Raw genomic sequence first — 18,811 nt, 5'->3', positions numbered from 1 at the left:
GTTTAGGTGGAGTTTATTTTCGTTGTGCTGACTTTTTACTGTCAGTTGCAATAACTCATACTGCGTTCTAGCCAGCTTGGAGTTTTTATACAGCTGTTCGGTTGCTATGATGTTACTGATAGTGAACTTTATTTTATTCATAAGGTTAGTTAGTAGAGTTGCCAACGGCTCCTTAAAAAAATGGAATGGTCCCTCAATCAGAGAAAATATTACACGTTTCGTATTGAGCTGAGAAGAGCTGAAGTTTGTCCCGAACTTCAGCTAGAATGGAAAAAGACACAAAGCTGGATTTATTCTGTCTTTACGCTGCACAGCTGCCTCTTCTCTCATCCTGCCTCTCCTGTTGCTACTTCAATCATGAAACTGATCGATGATCAGCTGATCGGCTTTTCTCTCTTGTTTGTTTATCGCCCACTTTGCGCCAGAAAGACGAAACCAGCAGATGTTGCGCTAAACAACAGCAGCACGTTTAAGCTTGATCGGCTGTTGTTAGAATTTATTTAATATTAATTTCTAGTATCAGCTGATGTTTGCTGGAGCCACAGCTGTAAAGCTGCTGGTCATGATGTCGGTTTGGATATCTGGTGAGAGGGAAACGTGAAGACCACCCACCAGGATCCTTTTTTATGTAGCTGACAGCTGGTAACTGTGCAGGGGCGGGTCTAGCAAAGTTTTGCCAGGGGGCCAGGTAGGGCATTAACAGGGAAAGGGGGCACAAAGAAATACTTTTCTTTCTTATTCTCATTTAAAATATCTAGCTTTTATTAAATAATTATCTAAATCTTACAACCAAAGTTTTTATCTGACGTAAAATGTATAGAAATCATACATATACCAAAAAGACTGTACATCACTGTCACAACAGGGTTTGTTTTCATTCAAAGGCTTTATGGCTTTAATACCTGGTGGGCCGGTCTGTAGTCAAAATGCCCGATTTTCTGTCCCAGTCCAGCCCTGCAGGTTATACTGGCAGTGTCACCATGCCAGCTGAATGTATTTCATCATCAGCCAGTGTTGTTCTTTATCAATATTACCAAAGTTTACCATAAGGCAGCATAGTATTTACTTGCTTTCAGGTTTTATTCAAATATTAGTCTTTTCAGTTGTTTCTCCACTTTTTTCCTGTTTCAAAATCAAACGCCAGTTTGTGAGAAGATTATCTTCTTTTTTTAACAGGCAGAGAAAGTTTTACATTGGAACTGGCTAATTTGTCAATTGTTTGCTACAAATGTTCGTATTTTAATATTCAAAAATGTTTTTGCCCAAAACACATGTGCAGTATATGTCAGTAAAAATACTATGCAAATATTGCTGTCCTTGAATGCTGAGTAAACACTGACAAAGCACTGATTGTATCTCTTGTACTTTATCAACGCAGTATCTAAAAACTTTGCACCGTAGTGGTTAAAATCTCATTCTAATAAGAGTTAAAAGTGCATTTGGTTATTAGGTTTATAGGATTATTGAATTATGGTTAAGGGTTGGTAGAATTTTTTTTTAAAACATTATCTGCCAATTAAATCTGCCACCCTTCTCCAAATCTGTGCCCCTACCTGGCCCCCCCAACAAAAATTTTCTAGACACGCCACTGCATTTCTGCTACACTGGCAGGGCTAGGGGCCAGGACTCTATTCTTCGGGTTTTTGGGGGATGTTGCTCCGGGTCCGATAACTGGCAACCCACCCGACGTGCACGGTGTGAGGTCTAGCAGCAAACTATCAAATACAGCGCATTTCTCGGCTTTTAAAAAAAACGCTATGCATTGCCAGCTGTTTAATCGGATTCTTGGTGTTACCTCCTTTGACAGTATCACAGTATCAGCTTAAAGCACTTGTTGCAGGCTGCTGAGTTTGCATATTTTGCTGTGAAGTACAGCCAGACTTTTGACCGCTTCGCCTTGGGCATTTTTAATCTGTAGCTCTGCTCTAACAGAACGTACGTACCTGGCCCCGCCTACTATCCTCGGAAACGTAAAATGATTGGCTAGAAGTGTATCACAGCTCAGGAAAAAAAAAAGCACCGAAATAAAGCACCGAAATGTGCGCTGCTTTTCGGTCTGGTTACTACCGTTTATGTCAGAACCGACACCGGTACCCATCCCTAGTAAAGATCAGTCACAAATTCTTTTAGCTACAAGACTTTGTGGCAACAAAGGAACAAAAACACATCTATCACTTTTACCCATCAGCCGTAAAAGGCTCTCGGACCGTTGTCATTAGCTGGAGGTGTGGGTGCCGTTGACGCCCATGTTTGTCAATGCTGTAACTGGAGAACGAGGCGATATAAGAGTTTCAAATTGATGCCAAAGGTGTATCTACTAAAAATCTCAGCTGGATTTGAATTGCAGTAGCATCAACCTGAAGGTTAAGGTCAGAGGTCAAGTCTTCTGAAAATCTTGTGAATGCGATAACTCAAGAAGGAAATCAATAAATTAAATAACTAATTTGTAATTTGTTAGCTCCAGCATACACAATTACAGCGTGTCTTCTGATTGGTTAGTAAAAAAAAAGTCCATTGTTTGTCTTTTGTTAATATCCTTAATGCTTTGCCTTCTTCCTTTTTAACATGTTTTGAAAACATTAAAACCCTAAAAAGATTTAAAACCCCATTCTTCTTCACTGCAAAAACTGCCCTTTCTCATACTTCATTCATGGATCCATTCTGTCTTTAGAATTTTCTAGCAATTTTGTAATTTTTATAATCATTTAACCAAGAAAAAAAGTACAAGCTGATCATTTAAATGCCACAGCCTAACTTTATGACCACAGTTTTTTCTTCAAAATTTTTATCTTCAAAAGCTTCCACCAGCAGGATAACACACCATGTCACAAACATCAAATAATCTCAGACTGGTCTCTTGAACATGACAGTGAGTCCATTGTACTCAAAATGGCCTCCACGGTCACCAGATGTCATTCTAATAGAGTAACTCCATATGGTGGAACAGGAGATACACATCATGGATGTGCAGGTCACAAATCTGGAGCAACTTTGTGACGCTGTCCAGTCAGCACAGATCAAAAATAAATTAAAAATAATCAAGGCAGTTCTAAAGGCAAAAGCTGTCCAAATGGGTACTAGCAAGGTGATATATTGTTGTATTATATTCATACACATACACTCACTCACTCGGGCAATTCGGCACGCGAAAGGGAAGAGACAGCGAATAAATCTCTCTACCCACCAGGCAATTTCTCCACTTGACTCTAGAACAAGGGCAGAGACTGGCAGGGCTCCTTATACTGACAAACTGCTTTATTAACTTCTGGATAAAATCATTTCTAAGCAGAGAAGATTTGGCATAACAGTCCTTATTTAAACCTTCCTGTCTTTAAATACAAAGTGAAATAACCTGAGTCCTAATGGAGCAGACATCCCGCACGCACATAAACTGCGTTATTCATTTACAGGCTTTGTCTCTGGACACTCAATAATTCTGATTTAGAGCGATGTGGAGATTGTGCTAGTGAAATGTGTTTGCTTAGGCAAAGCAAAGCAAGGTCCATTTTTCAAACAGATGCTGTGTTGCCAGACTTTGACGTGCTGTTGATCAAATGTTGCAAGCAGGGGGAAGCGCTCTGTCATGCAGCTCATTTTTAAAAGTGTACAGAGAAGCAGAAACTTAAAAACCACCACTCCTCTCTTGTGGTGAAGCAAACAAAAGAAAAACAAAAATGCTGAAGGGATATAATGCGATCATGTCATTAATGCGCATGATTTTGTTTAAACATTTGCAGTCTTAAAAAGACTTTTGTTTCTTGTAATCCCATTTACATGTCATGCAAGAGGGCAGGATGCACTTGTTTAACTTTAAAGGGCAATAAGTGTGCACAGCAACAGGTTTCGGCTATTCGGTTGATGTGTTCAAAAGTTACACCATCTTTTTAATGAGTCTCTATCATCTCAATGCTTTTGTTGTGTTGTAAAGACAAACACATGCACCTATATACATCCTCACAGAGTTCCTCTATTACTAACATTTCTGCCATCTTAACTGCAGAGAAGGCAGACAATGTTGCAGTGATTACCCAACAGCTGAAAGCCATTGAAGTGAAGTGAAAAAGAGAGCAATCGGAGGGGGGAGAGCAGGTTTAAAGACAGAGGAATTAGGACGGAGGGAAGCAGGGTAAAAGAAAAAGAAAGAAAAAGATGTAGAGGAGTGGAGGAAAGGACTGAGAAAGTGAGAGTGGTCACAACAAGCATAGGAATAAAGAAAAAAAGGAGATTAAAAATTATTTTGCTAAGGCTGGAGCCTCAGTAACAATGGCCAAAGTGAGACGTATAAAATGGGGCAAGTGTGTTATCAAAGATACTGCAGACAGCCATCTTTTGTTCATTATCAATTTGCCCTGAAGAAAATCACAACAACAATGATCACATTGTTACAACTGTTCCTGACTTCCACTTGTGTGGGTTTCATTTTTTTACCCAAACTACAATATTTGTTTTCTGAGGGTTTTGTGTTTCTTGTCTTTCAGTTCCTGTCAAAGGAAGGGAAATAAAATTGAAAAAGAAACAAAAACAAAAAATAAATAGAGCAGAAATGCAGATATCCAAGGCAGGCCTGGACGACGTTGATTGAATTTCATGTCCACACAAAACTGAAAGGATTACATTGCAAGCATCCAGCCTTTTTCCATTTATATGTACAAAAACAATTTTCTTTTGGGAATCCTAGTGCCTGGCGCCAGCATAACCTCTGTATAATAAACAGTGCTAAATAATTTGGATGTGAAGGAACCTTGGCGAGGACAGCACTAAGAACACTTGAGTATGAGTCCTTACAGGACAAAAAATGTTCTTTAGTGCAAGGACACGTTTAGCTCTGTGCTGGCAGCCACGCTCAGGAAATCTGACCTCCCCACCTCCCACTCTCCTCCGCTAGGTCTCAGGCCTTCTGCTGAACCTGCCACCACCGTCATCTCCACCTTTATTAACTTCACCATGGATCGTGATAAGAGAGTATTTTGTTTTGCACACAGTCACTGCCAAAACAAAAAGAAACAGAAGTAATGACATGCTAGGTTTTTCATGACCCAGTGTTCTCAAAACGCCACCTATAAAGTTTTGCGCTCATGATATCAGCTTGATTATTGCGTGATGCGGACAAAGCAGGGCACTTGTTTAAGCTGGGGATGAAAGCGAGGATCGTGTACAGCAGTCAGTCAGTCAGTGTCACAGAAAGACTTGCATCTTGGAAAAATTGTGGAAGACTCAAAACAATTCTGTCACTTCTGTAAAGTTGACTGACGTGAGTACAGAGTGCTCCACCAGCTGTTTAGACTTTTTCCCCTGCTCAGCTTTGCAAAACTGGAAACAAAGCAAAGCAAAAGATGAATAATGTTGCTGGAGTAGCTAGGTGGAACTATTAAACACAAGACAGCCAGTATCGTAATACTATCTGGTTACCATTGGCCGTTTACACTCTTTTCCTGAACTTCCATCCAGTGACATCAGGCATCTCGTGAAAGATGGCAGCCGTGATTGATCAGGGACCAGTGTAGATCTGTCATGTGTCTCAGTCATATAAAGACAAGTTTTTATGACTAAATGGATACGGCAGCCATTGTAACAGACAATAATATTCTGTACTCTAAGCACAGCATTATGATTTAAATGTCAGCCTTTAAATCAGCACTGTGATTTTTATTATTATTTCCTGCTAAGGTTCCAGAACACTGCTTTCTGTGTTATTGTGAATTTGTAAAAAGACCATGATAGTATCATTATATTTGCTTTTGAAATACAGGTGTAGGAAAGAGGAGAGGGAGTCTATAACCATGTAGAAACGAGTTACACAAGGTATTATGTGTGTAATTTAAAAACTTCAAAGCTACTGTCAGGTACAACTTCTTAGTAATGGGTTGGACCTTTTAAAGCCTTCAGTACTGCTTTCATTGTTTTTAATGTTGATTGTATATGTTGCTGGGGACGTTACTCAGAGATTCTGGTCCATATTGGCATGAGTCGTACCACATCCTGATCCACTAAAACCCCAAGGTTGTTCTATTGGAATGAGCTCTGGTGACTGTGGAGGCCATTTAGGTACAAGAAACCAAGAAATGATTGGAGTGTTCACAAAGGTATGGTCATGGTTAACTGCAATAATCAGGAAGTCTGTGGATTTTAGATGACGGTCAGCAGAAAGCAATACTCATCAGACCAGGCAATTTTCTTTCAATCTTCTTTTTTTTTTTTTTTTGGGTAGCCTGTGTAGCATCCAGTCTACTAAAAGGTTCAATGTGTTGCGTGTTCAGAGATGTTCGTCTCCATACTTTTGTTGTGAGAAGTCATTATTTGAGTTACTGTTTCCGTCCCATCATTTTGAACCAGGCTGGGCATTCTCCTTTAACCTCTAATATTAACAAGGCATTTTCTCCCAGAGGACTGCAGCTCATTGGATATTTTCTCTTTTTCTCACCATTCTCTCCAAACCCTAGAGATGGTTGTGTGGGAAAATCCCAGTAGATCTGAAATGCTGAGAGCAGCCTGTCTGGCACCAACAATCATGCTACATTCACATAACATTTCTTCTCTATTCTGATGCTTGGTTTGGACTTAAGCAGGTCAACTTCACCATGTCTACATGTTTAAATCAACAGCAACATATTCTGAAATGCCCAGAGCAGTGCTCACAACTACTGATTTGCTATTGTGCTTGCTAACGTAAAGGGGTTGAATACAACCCGCTTTTTATTGGATGGTCTTAAATTATGTAAAGACCAGAAATCTAATTTCTGTTTTCACTGCTCAACTTCTCTGATGCTGATCTGAAATAGGCAGGGGCTGTGTGATACAGCTGTTATTCTTTGGTAGCAAAAGCCGAGACTGCAGGCACTGTCTTGGCACTAGTCAGCCCCTTAATGTGAAAACACCACCACATGTCACCACCTTGAAGAAAAGTCACTGTGGCTCTGTTATTGTTGCTTAAGGCTTCATCATAGCGTACTTGAATGTAAAATGAAGAATGGATTTGCAGCAACCAAAGCACACTTAATCACCTTGGTAACCATCTCAGCAGTTAGCTCTGTTGGACGTGGCTTAAGAGTGAGCAATGGATTAAATGGATGTGAATATAAATACATTCTTCATCCACTGAGACAAGGTGCTGCAGGAGCATCTCTCAAGGGTTGAGGCCTGTTTTTGAGCAGAAACATGTAAGACTGCGGTGGGTAAAGCCATAATTTAACTTTGCTGCTAATGGCATTACTCTTGGGGTGGTCAAAAATTGGTGATTTAACAAAAGACCTATTTGATTTTTTAAAAAAATCTGCAGTTAAGAATGTGACTATCTCTCCGTAACCCAATGTTGTTACTAAACAGTGACAATTGCCTCCCTGGAACATGCTTGGAGGGAGTATGCCTGGCATCCACATGCTTGCTGTGCAGTATTTTAACATGGGCTCACACAGACTTTGCACAAAGGTGCTGGGAGAACAAATGACTGAATGGAACATTTACTTTCTTACATAAACCTCTGTCCGGTAATATCTACTGCTATGACCCCCAGATAAACTCTCAGTCACAGCTCAGACAAGACACCACTATAGCTCAATACTCTCAAGGCTGGTCCTAACGCATATTGACCAAGCAGCTCTTCCCTAGCTTTTATACTGTCAGGTGGCTGATTCTCAGGAGAACCGGATGGCAGCTGAATTCAAGAAAGGGGCAGGGCGCATTCACCCAACATATGTCACCACACATGTGAAAATGGCATTAATTCAGGTCTGAGTCTCAGAGGGAACCTGTCAGTGACACCCTGATAACCACAGGTTGCGAAAAAAAGTGTGTCTGCGACTGGTAGGTAAGTTATTGCTTGAGGTTGCTGGCTTTACAATTGTTGTGGTTGCTTATAGTTTGCATGGACGATGTTTACTTCTCTTGAAACACATGTCATTTATTCTTGAAGGTGTAGTGAAACTTGGAAAAAGTGCAATGCAAACCTGAAACACACTTCAAAGTAAAAGTTGAATATTTGCAGACAAGTCAGCATTTTCCATCCAAACTACAAATGACCACAGCAACCTGTTAGTGACCTCCAGCAGCCTCTAGCAACCCCTTGCCAACTGCTCATGGAGTACACACTTTTCCTTAGTGACTGATGATTACCGTGGGAATCACCGACTCCTTTCTAGACCTGAGTTAACAGAACAGCAATCAATTTCATAGTAACTCTCAGCAACCACTTGCAACCTGTTGGAGAATACAAATTTTCCTCATGACCGGTAGTTACGAGATGGTTACAGGTCTCTAGGCCCTGTGTGACTGATTCTTTGTACAGTCAGTACATGACTGAGTCTCACTGGAAAATGCCCATATTAAAACTTTTGGTTTGTATTTATAAATTGCCTGGTCAGGACATAAGGCTTTATGTTGTTAATTGTCATTTATGTCCTGAATAAAATGCACATTAATGGATTTTTTCCCTTTTTGTGCTCACAGGCCACATAAAATGTTACCAGAGGCCAACATCTGGTTTGCAGTGAACACTTCCAGAACCCTGTTCCACATATTTCACATTTTAATTTAGTAGTAGTAATTTTTTGTATATGTGCTGTCTGTATTTGGTTTCCCAAATCTGTTATTTTCCTGTACTGAGTGTGTTTCTAATACTTTTAGAGAAAGTTCCCTCTTGTGACCAGGAGAGACAGAGTGCTCTGGAAGAGGCTCTGCAGAATCCTCGTGAGGCCATTTTCATCCCCGACTGTGGGCCTGGAGGCCTTTACAAGGCCGTCCAGTGCCACCAGTCCACAGGCTACTGTTGGTGTGTTCTGGTGGACACGGGACGCCCCATTCCTGGAACCTCTACCAGGTAAGATTATCAGAAAAATCATGTAAAGAAACAATATCATTTATTATAGTAGTTACAGATGTTTTTAATTGATTTGATATGCATGTCTGTCTGCCATCATATGAATAACTGACATGCTAATAACAGGACTACTGAAATGTGTTAAAAACAATAATCTGTCTAATTTTAAACAAGAGTGCTCTACGGTAGTTAATTTGAGGGCATCTGAGAATGAATGATTATGGAGTCATAATCACCAATCTAGGAATCCATTCCTGAAAAGCACATATTGGTTCCAAAATTTGAGGCAATCAATCCCCCAAAATAATTCACTTGGATCAACAAAGGAGAAGCTCAAGAATAACACACCTTTTTGCTGTAAGTCAGACTAAAGTGGTGGACCCACTGACAGACTGGTCAGTTATATTATCCAGAAAGTTTTGGATCCAAGCTCTCTTGCCAGTTCACTTGCCAAAGCAATTAGTTCCAAGATTATGTGAATTTCGGTTAGCTAGCTATAAACACTGTTTCTGGAATGACTTTGTTTTTAGTGCAGTTGCTACTGTTTACATTGCTTTGAGGAAAGCACAGTATTTTTTGTGCACGAGCTTCATGTTGGGGGATCTCTGAATTAAAAACACGTTCGAAAAAAATGAGTGTTCACTGCTCATGTTTTGTTTCTGTAAAATGTTTTCGTGATTTGTAATCAGAAGATGAATATTACAGCTTCAAACAAGTGGCGAGACAAAGACAAAGCGTGGACTATAAGCATGCACTGGAGAAGAAGTGAACTGATTTTGTTCCTGAAAAGGAATCGTCATTCTCTCTCTCCAAAAGGCTTAATGCTTTACAAGCTGAAGTAAAGACATTTTTCAAATTTGAAGATATGGTCTTCTGTTTGAATAGACAATAGCTCAAGTTTAGTTTCAAATCAATAAGATACCAGAAGGCATATTTATTTATTTTTTGACACCCTAGGATAAATCACTTGCACAACAGGAAACTTTAGACAGAGCAAATTCTGATCTGCATTTCAGAGCTCTTTTATGAAAACCCTGAGGTGATTATTCCTTCACATAAAAATACACTTGGACTAGAACTCATGTCATACATCCCAGTTTCTCTTCTCCAAACAGCAATGTGCAGAGTCATCCATCAGATATCCCCATCTTGGATCAGTGGCTGTGCAGACTGTGTGAAAAAATATAGAGTTGATAACTTGCTTTTGCTTAAAAAAAAAAAAAAAAGACAAATCAAACACATGTGCTCCATTTTCCATCGTATTCACGAACCACTGATATAATAGCCAGGAGAAAACGAGTCATGCCACGCGTAATGCTGAACAGTTTGTTATGGCTTTGAGAAAAAAAAAAAAAAGCTCTGTGCACTTCAAATCCAATTTATTTATCAAGCTATAAAGAAAGGTTAATCACGGTCAACTGAGATGAAGGGAGAGCATACAGATCAAAGACAAGAGAGCAAGAGGTTGTAATTTGAAGAAGTCAGAATTTGAATCATTTGTTACATGTTGCAAATGAGATCATGGAAGACTAATTGGATTGTGGTGGTTTTTTTGTTTAGTTCGGTTCGGTTTTAGTTTCAGGTGATGATTTTTTTTTTCCTTCTCTAGCTGTTCAGATCTTTCGAAATCAACTCCTTTGATGTCTCCAATTTTTCACACTTTGCTAAGACAGATTTACGCTTTTCCTCTTCGGCTTCTATCTCATGCAGCCATGTGCTTGCCTCTTTGTAACAGGTACCAGACGCCTGAGTGCGATGGAGCTGCACGATCTCGAGTCTCGGACACAGAAGAAGCATTCCAAGGCAGAGAACTGCAAGGTCACTTCACTTTTTCACTGCAGTTCAATCCAATTTGGCTGTGGGAGTACAGAAACTTTCCATTTATTATCTGGTAGAATTTTTATAGCTGCTTTAGAGATTAAACTTGCTTTCCAAATAATAACTGTCAGTGGACTTTAATATCAAAACAGTAGCTTCTAGCCAACAACACAGCTTAGCTGAGGGGGAAAGCATCAATGTTTACTCCCTCTCACCGGGACTGGCTGCTTGTCATGGGTAAATGGAAGCTTCTGTAGCATGAAGGGATTGGCAAGTGTGGTTTGGTAGAAAGAAAATGATTTTTACATGAATCTGTTCACAACAATGTCTCTTTGCTGGAAAGAGAGATTGCTGCTTAAGTTTTTTAAATTTATTTTTTGGCACTTTGAGCACCACAAGGAAGGTGCATCATATTCAAGAGAACTTTTAAAGTCAATACTGCCAAAACAGAGAAACCTATACCAAAATATAATGTAAAAAAACTCTTTATAGCTATTTAAGATGAATGATATAAGCAAATAACTGAAAAATAGTATATATACACAGAGATGTGGTTTGTCAATGTATACCTGTTTGTGGCTATTGCAAAAAAAAAAAAAAAAAAAAAAGCCCAGGTCCTACATAATAATCCACATGAATTCTGCTTTTAAATCCATGTTAAAGAATGTAACCTGGAAAGTTTTAAGTATGCACGACTCAGATTGCCCCCTGAGCCAGAGGTCGTAACATAGGCTCATACTCCTTTGCCCTTGTTACTGCTCACTTACTTTTGTTGCCCCTCTGTTTCCCCATCATTTAAGGCTGCATTGTAACTCTTGTTTAATTCCCCATCTGGTGAGTTTACAGAGTCAAGCATACTCCTGACTGTGCAGCAGATGTGTGGTATGTTTTATGGAAGGTGTTAGTGTTGTGGGGTGTGGTGGCAAGGCATGTGGGGGGGCTGCTGGTGGTGTTGGATACTGCAGGGAGCTGAGTGTAGATATTTTTATGTACTGTAGAGGGATGTTCTGAACCGCCACAACAAAGCATGATATTTCATGGCTGTCACATCAAGGCAATGGTGAAAAAAGAATGTTTAAGAGGTGAGGCTTAACAGCATTTGGCTACAGGTTCAGCCTCACCAACTACACATAATGACAATATTGCTTCTGTCCTTTTGAGCATATAACAGCTCGTCCTCTGAGACCAAAGGATGAGATCCATTAAGTTCAACTGTAGTAAAGTAAAGCCTTAGTTGCCTGTGGCTATACTTTGAATAGAATTGTTTAGGACAATGCAATTTGTAATGTGATAATGGTAAAGTCCACCAAACAGTAAAGCAAAATTACACTTTTCATGAATCAGCAAATGCCTTCAAATTGAAAGGTTGAACACATCCACATACATATGCCGCCAATGCAGTATTTACAGTGTCTGCTCTGTAGGTAAAGCCTGACTTTATCAGCTGGCCTGTCACAGATATACCAGTATTGCTGCATATATTGTTCAACACCCACCAGTATTTAACTTCATTTTAGGTGTTGAGAGGGGGGAGTGGGGGGGGGTCTCATTTGGAGTCTCTCAAGGGTAAATACCCTTCTTTATGTTTATACCTGCAACAATCATGTTTGTAGCAGCTTTCATGTGCCCGCAGCTTCTTTTATGCTGGCAGACATCCTGAACCACCTTGCCTCATAAGCTACATACAACATAACAGTTTGCGCTTCATAACACCCCAATTTAACACTTGGATTAAAGCACAGCGAGGTAGAGATTCTTCAAGCTTGTCATGCTGTAGGAAATGCTAATTGGATTCACCTGGCGGGGCATCAACCCGCCTCCCACAGACCGTCCTGAGCTAACACAAAAGGAAAGAAAAGACGTGAATGGTGCAGAGGATGAGGAGGCCACAAATCCTCAGAGAAAGGGGGAGGAGGGGGATCTACAGAGAGAGCTCGAGAGAAAAAAGAAGAGACTGAAAAAAAAAGGCAGAATAGGAAGATTAGTTTACAGTGCAGCTGCGTTTGAAGTTTCCCTTTAAGAGACACAATTAGGAGGGAAAATTTTGCACTGGTTTTGTGTGCTTTTAAAATACATCTGGGCAATTAAAAAAAGCTACCCAAGGTGTTCAAAATTGTGCCATAAAAGTTAACAGGTCTGCTCTGCTCAAGAAAGCTCTCTCATCACAGCACACTTCTGCCCCACCTCACCCATGTGCCTCAGCTCTGTGTTTTTGAAGTCTAACAAAACAGCCAAACAATGTATTTCACCTCTGTTAAAGCATACATTCATATGTTCATGTTTTTCACCTGGTCACTTTTAACAGATTTACTTGGTCACTAAGCTCTATATAAGGTTTTGACGGTCTAACAGACGTTTTCTATTTGACATCTGTCACAGTGGTTCACTGGTGTTGAAGGTTTAGAGGCTCTTCATTGCGGCCTAATGGCTCAAATTAGTTGTGGTAGGTAATTTTGGTGTATTTTTGTCTTTTATTTGCACCAGGCTGCCCTGAGGGCAAGAAAGTGGAATTCATTACAAGCTTGTTAGATGCCCTCACCACAGACATGGTGCAAGCCATAAACTCACCAGCCCCCTCTGGTGGTGGGAGGTAAGTAGCGTCACATACCACAGACTGACATATTGGCTGATTGTTCGTGGAAAACATTGTTTCCTTTTGGTTTAATGAATTGCAAACACAGAGTATTTCTATGACACACAATGTGAAGATCTGGACACTAGACTTCAGGAGTTACTATGCATTGGTGCTAAAGATGTGTGTATGATGGAGCTGAATGATATTTTGGAATAACAGTGTCCATATAGTTAAATACTGTAAATGCCTTTAAGGAAATATCAACTGTAATCTACTTTACATTTTTCTGGCATAACACATTATATTTTTCTTTGGTGATAAGTGTTCTGTGTTTTTCTGCCAGCTTTTATCTTCAGGGTGGTTGTTAAAATGCTGAATACAGAAGCATTTCTTTTAATGGACTTTTGAGAAGTAAAAAGTTTTTTGTTAATAGTAAGAAGCTGTGGATTACTGTAGACACTGCAAAATGTGAGCCCAGTCCTGGAAACTTCTCTGCTAGTACTTTACTGTAATTTAACAGTAAATTTGACCAAGTTGTGGCTATTGATGTGGTGAATGTCCCAAAAGTAATTCTGCCCTCACATTACTTTTTGAAGAGTTTCCATCAGATTTTCTTTTTCAGTTTCTGTTGCCTGTTGTATCTACTCAGGTTTGTGGAGCCTGACCCCAGTCACACTTTAGAAGAGAGGGTGGTGCACTGGTACTTTGCCCAGTTGGATAACAATGGTAGTCAAGACATCAACAAGAAGGAACTAAAGCCTTTCAAGAAGTACTTGAAGAAGAAAGCCAAACCCAAGAAATGTGCCCGAAAGTTCACCGACTACTGTGATCTGAATAAGGACAAAGCCATTTCCCTGCAGGAGCTGAAAGGCTGCCTGGGCGTCAGCAAGGAGGGTAAGAGAGGAAGAAGGAAGCTGAGGAGAAAACTAGGAAATCAAAATGACTGAGAGTGCTGTGCCAGCACAACCATGCAGTAAGACCATGGCTGGCCTCCTTCAGCAACTGGACAGAGATGCCAGTTGGCATTAGGAGCTCATCTGCAACTCTTTTATGGCTTTAGTCTGTTGTTAATATTTCATTATTGTTACATAGTTTAATAAACATAATTATGGTTTCATAGCTTAAAAATGTGAAGTCAGTCACAGTAAGACAGTAATTTTAAGTAAAAGATGAAGTAACTGTACTGCAAGTGACAAACAGTTGAATCAGTTCGCAGTCCAAAGAAGGCTAATGCACTCAGCACCCACTAATGAATATTTAGACAAGACTGATGCATTAACCAATCCTAGACACATACAGTCTGGGCAGGAAAACTGAAGTACTAATAATAAGTTTGCTCCTAATAGAGACTATTAGCATTTGTCAAACAAGCCTAACAACAACGACGATTCTCAGAGCAGCTGCAGTTCAAATATTTGTGGAGAGTAGAATTTTACTTGGTGCTGAATATTAAGAAATTATATTTTAAGCATTAATATCCATTAATAGCCAAATTACCTTAAGCACTTAAAATATAACATTTGCTGTGTGACCAAAAAAAAGACCCAACAAACCCAAAAAGAAGACATCCACTCCCATTAGGTTTAATCACAGTTTCTCTTTTTTGCAGGTAGCTCAACAACAAGTGGCAACCAAGGGACAAGGCAAGGGACAAATTTGTTCAGTAAGGCAAACTAATACGCTTTCACTAACTCTGCTTCTTGCTTCAGGAGCTGTAGTTGGCTTGTTGTATAATCCATTAACACATATTCGTACATGTGCAATGTGACAGTCTGGCGTATTTAAAACTAGTACTAGTGCATGCTATTCCCTGTGTGATTTGTTATCAACACACAATTACTTTGGCCCACTAGTTAATTACATTTTTTTGTAAGTCACAGCAACAACAAATAAATTATGACCAACTCATCAATCGACCTTTAAGTCCGTCCCGCTGCTCTTTTCCATCTTCCTGTCTTCTTCTCCTCTTGATCACTCTAACGGGATTCCCCTCAGTGAGTGGTGATTGATCCCACTGGTGCTGCTGAGTCTAACCGCCAGCCCTATTCAACGCCACATAACACTGAGGTCATGTGTTTACCCTGGCTCTGCCCTCCGGTGTCTGCAGAACAGTGGCTCTGAGCGGGCATAACGTCAGGGTTCTTGGACCCCGGGCATGGCTGCCAGGATAAACAGCCTCCTCTGCTGGAGCAGAGGAGGCTCGTCTAGCTGTTTCACTACAGTCACTGAATCTATCACCTTCATGCTTAAGAGCTGGAGGTAAATGGCCTGACAGCTTTATATGGCTCCTAATGCTGCCACTCAGGCACTATAAGCTGCTGATGATTGTGGAGAAAGTGAAGTATGAAAAAAAGACAAGAAGAGGGAGAGAGCCTGCAGAAAGAAGCTAGAGCCTGTAAGAACATATGGCATTGTTCACTGTCTTGACTAAGAGACAGCCATTGTGTTCAGGTATGCCTAGCTGTTCCTTAATGGCCTAAGTGGTTTAAGTGAAGCTGCCTTTGTCAGCCCTTAAATCTTATCAGGCACTGTCCTCCGGATCGTCATCGGGTTCTTGCTTGATATATTTACCGTTTACAGTGTGTGCTTTTTGCTGAAGGATTTCAAGCATTTGAGGAAGAGTAGAGCTCATCTGTATGAGGTTTCTCCCTCCTGACATGTTGGCAAAAGCAAAGGAAAAATATCTAAATACCTTGGGAGATATTTCCTGAAAAGAGTGGCATCCATCCTCTGAAGACAGTGGAAACGTCATTACAGATGAAGCCAAGGCCAATGATTGTATTCTCTGTAATCTCTTTTTACAGTCAGTCAACTGGTAAGCCACAGGTCTGGAAGCTCAGATAATTCCTGAACAAAACACAAGAATGTTTCACTGTTAAACAAGTTGAGCAAGGTTAACAAAGTTCTTTTTTCCCCCCGAAAGGCTTAATTCCATTTAGAAATACGTAAACACATTTTACAGTAAGTGCAAACACATGGCCTTGTGCATGTATGAGTGCTCACAAACACCTCACAGGGTCATACACAGTTAAAGGATGTTGAGGATCTAGTGAGAGTGACTACAGAGGCCTTAGTTTGCAGTATGCATCACCTGCTGTCAAGAATAGCACGGGCTTTGTGAATGAGGATTTGCTCATTTTTGCTATAACACTTAAAACAAACAGGCTAATCAACAAGTTCTAAATGTGATGGTTTGTACATCATGCAGAACGTCATGTATTGTCAGATTGACAGCAAACTGAAGTCACTCCAGTGTGAATCACATGATGGGAATGTGATGGAAGGTGGTTTCAAAACCTGAAGGATTTATTTTCATTTTGTTTACAGAAGTAAAACCAATAGGATTTCTTTTTTTATGCCATCTACGTTAATTATAATCCTTTAATTAAAAATAAGTCTGTGGTCATATAAATATGTTTTTTTTAGTCTTTAAGCAGAGATTAGGAAGGAAACTAATGAGCTCATCACTGGAGGTATTCATAAACTTATTTCACCTGGCAGAGGCAAATAAATAATTCAGTGCTGTTATGTAGACGAGACGAGTAACAAAAACAGATGAGACAGTCTAGCACACAGAATTATGCTTTTTCTGTTTTCTGTCAAACTCCTCTCTTCCTCTTGTCTCCCTTAGTGCTTTCCTGTCTTCTTCTCCTGTTTGTTCTGGCTACGTCTGGCAGGAATGAAAAGAGGGCATTATTGAGCAGCCTTGGCACTGGGGATGCAGGGCCATTAGAGAACTCCTGCCCCCTCAGAGCCAACACCACTTGTGTTTTAATTACAGTGACATCAGCTTGACTTTCTGGATTCTGGGCTGATGTGAAAGAGGTCATCAGAGAGGATACTGACAGGAAAGCATTACTTCTTTATATCATTAGCTTCAGGAATTTGCTACAAAAGTCATTCAATGGGCTGTTTTTACCTAACTGAAAGTAAACTCAAGCCAGTGTATCTCTCGTCTTAGCAAAGTGATTTCCCCCCTGCTGCCATTATGCACAGGTATACCATGATTCCCAGCTCTTGAGCCAAGTGGCTTTATTGGTCAGTCCCAGGTGAGGCCAGGCGATTCACTGCTAGACAGGATCTGCTTTCAGCTCTTTATCAGAAGTGGGGCCAAGGTGTCCAGGGAGAGGCTGGAGAGCTTTGTGTTGTTAATGGCACAGACAGTGTCCTTAGTGACTGGGAAGAGAGGAGGGAGAGGACCATTCGCTCCTCTGGAGCCTCGTAATTGCAAAGCCAATTCATCAGCACAACTGTCGCTCAGCTTCTCACAACAGAGACATTTATCTGAGCTAAAGAGAGGAACAGCATGACTTCAGTGGAAAAAGCTCTTAGGAAATATTGTGGACCTGCCTCAACAGGTAGAACATGCCACTAGTGTTGCCAAGGTAAAGGATTTATGACAACGAATACTACCACTTAAAAATCCATTAATGTGACATAGGACAAACTTTAGCCAAATACTTCATTTTATGTCTGAAAAACCATCCATTCATTCATCCATCCTCACTTATCCAGGTTTGGGTCATGGCGATAGTTACACCTAGACCTCCCTCTCCCAGGCCACCTTGTCTTACTCAACATCCAGGAAACATCCAGGAGGCTTTACTTGGCTTCTTTTTCAATGTGGAGATGTAGCAGCACCGCTGTGAGCCAACCTGAATCACAGAGGTCCCTTATGGAGAGACCAACAACTCATGAGGAAGCTCATTGTTGTTGCTTGCACCTGCAATCTCATTCTTTTGGTTACTAGCCAGAGCTCATGGCCATGGCCGTAAAGGTAGGAACATAGACTAACCAGTAAACTGACAGCTTCACCCTCAGCTCCGTCTTCAAGCCAATAGTGTCCGCCTCACTACAGATACCACACCAATCTGCCATCATTCTCCCACTTCACTCTCCCCACACTCGTGAACTCAAGACCCCAAGATACTTAAACTCCTCGACTTAAGGAATAGCTTGTCGATGACCTGGAGTTAACACTCCACCCTTTTCTGAATAAGAACAATACTCTGAAACTTTGACACCCTGATTCATATCCTACCACTACATAATTAGCGGCAAACCACCCTAGTGCAAGTTGAAGGTCGCTGGTTGATGAGACCAGGAGAACCACATCATCTGCAAAGAAGTGGTTTGCAGATGGCTACCAGAGCAGAGATCCTCCAACACTTGGCTCCACCTACAAATTCCATCCATTAAAGTTATAAGGAATCGGTGATAAAGCTCTCGCTACCACTGTACAGGGACTGAATGAACTGCAGCTACTGGCCAGTCAACCTGCACTCCTGGAACACCACCCAAAGGATGTTCCAACAGATGCAGTCGAATGCCTTGTCCAAGTTCACAAACAACATGCAGACTCATTGGGCAAACTTCCATTCTCTCTGAGAGAGTAAAGAGCTGGTCCAGTATTGCAAACCACCATGTTTCCTCCTGAATATGAGCTTTTACTAACAGATGGATTTTCCTCTCCAGAACATTGTCATAGACCTTGCTGGGGTGGGTGAGAAGTGGGAACCCTCTGAAATTAGAGAACATGTTCTGGTCCCCCCTCTTAAAAAGGGTTACCGCCACTCTGGTCTGCCAGTCCAGAGGCATTGTCCTCA

The 18,811-nt window shown here is 40.7% G+C and overlaps 2 protein-coding genes across 12 annotated transcripts in view; one reads left to right on the top strand and one right to left on the bottom strand.

The window, feature by feature from the left end:
* Positions 1-18,811, bottom strand: part of ccdc177 (coiled-coil domain containing 177) — an 81,275-nt gene that overhangs the window by 51,021 nt on the left and 11,443 nt on the right. Inside the window, exon 2 of one of the 2 annotated variants that reach the window (XM_082515880.1) lies at positions 15,898-16,052. In XM_082515880.1, the coding sequence (XP_082372006.1) occupies positions 15,898-15,957 (60 nt within the window). In that variant the 5' untranslated portion in view covers positions 15,958-16,052. Of the gene's footprint in view, positions 1-15,897; positions 16,582-18,811 lie in introns of those variants that run through there. The other variant, XM_082515881.1, reaches the window with a different exon arrangement.
* Positions 1-18,811, top strand: part of smoc1 (SPARC related modular calcium binding 1) — a 61,266-nt gene that overhangs the window by 35,448 nt on the left and 7,007 nt on the right. For 7 of the 10 annotated variants that reach the window (XM_082515889.1, XM_082515888.1, XM_082515885.1 and 4 more), the window contains 5 exons: positions 8,620-8,812; positions 10,548-10,630; positions 13,115-13,220; positions 13,855-14,099; positions 14,815-14,848. In XM_082515889.1, coding sequence (XP_082372015.1) covers positions 8,620-8,812; positions 10,548-10,630; positions 13,115-13,220; positions 13,855-14,099; positions 14,815-14,848 — 661 coding nt within the window. Of the gene's footprint in view, positions 1-8,619; positions 8,813-10,547; positions 10,631-13,114; positions 13,221-13,854; positions 14,100-14,814; positions 14,869-18,811 lie in introns of all 10 variants that reach the window. The other 3 variants (XM_082515890.1, XM_082515891.1, XM_082515887.1) reach the window with 1 other exon arrangement.

The sequence above is a fragment of the Aulonocara stuartgranti genome, assembly GCF_965226115.1.
Source record: "Aulonocara stuartgranti genome assembly, chromosome: 19".
Taxonomy (NCBI): domain Eukaryota; kingdom Metazoa; phylum Chordata; class Actinopteri; order Cichliformes; family Cichlidae; genus Aulonocara; species Aulonocara stuartgranti.
This window is presented reverse-complemented; position numbering and strand designations above follow the sequence as displayed.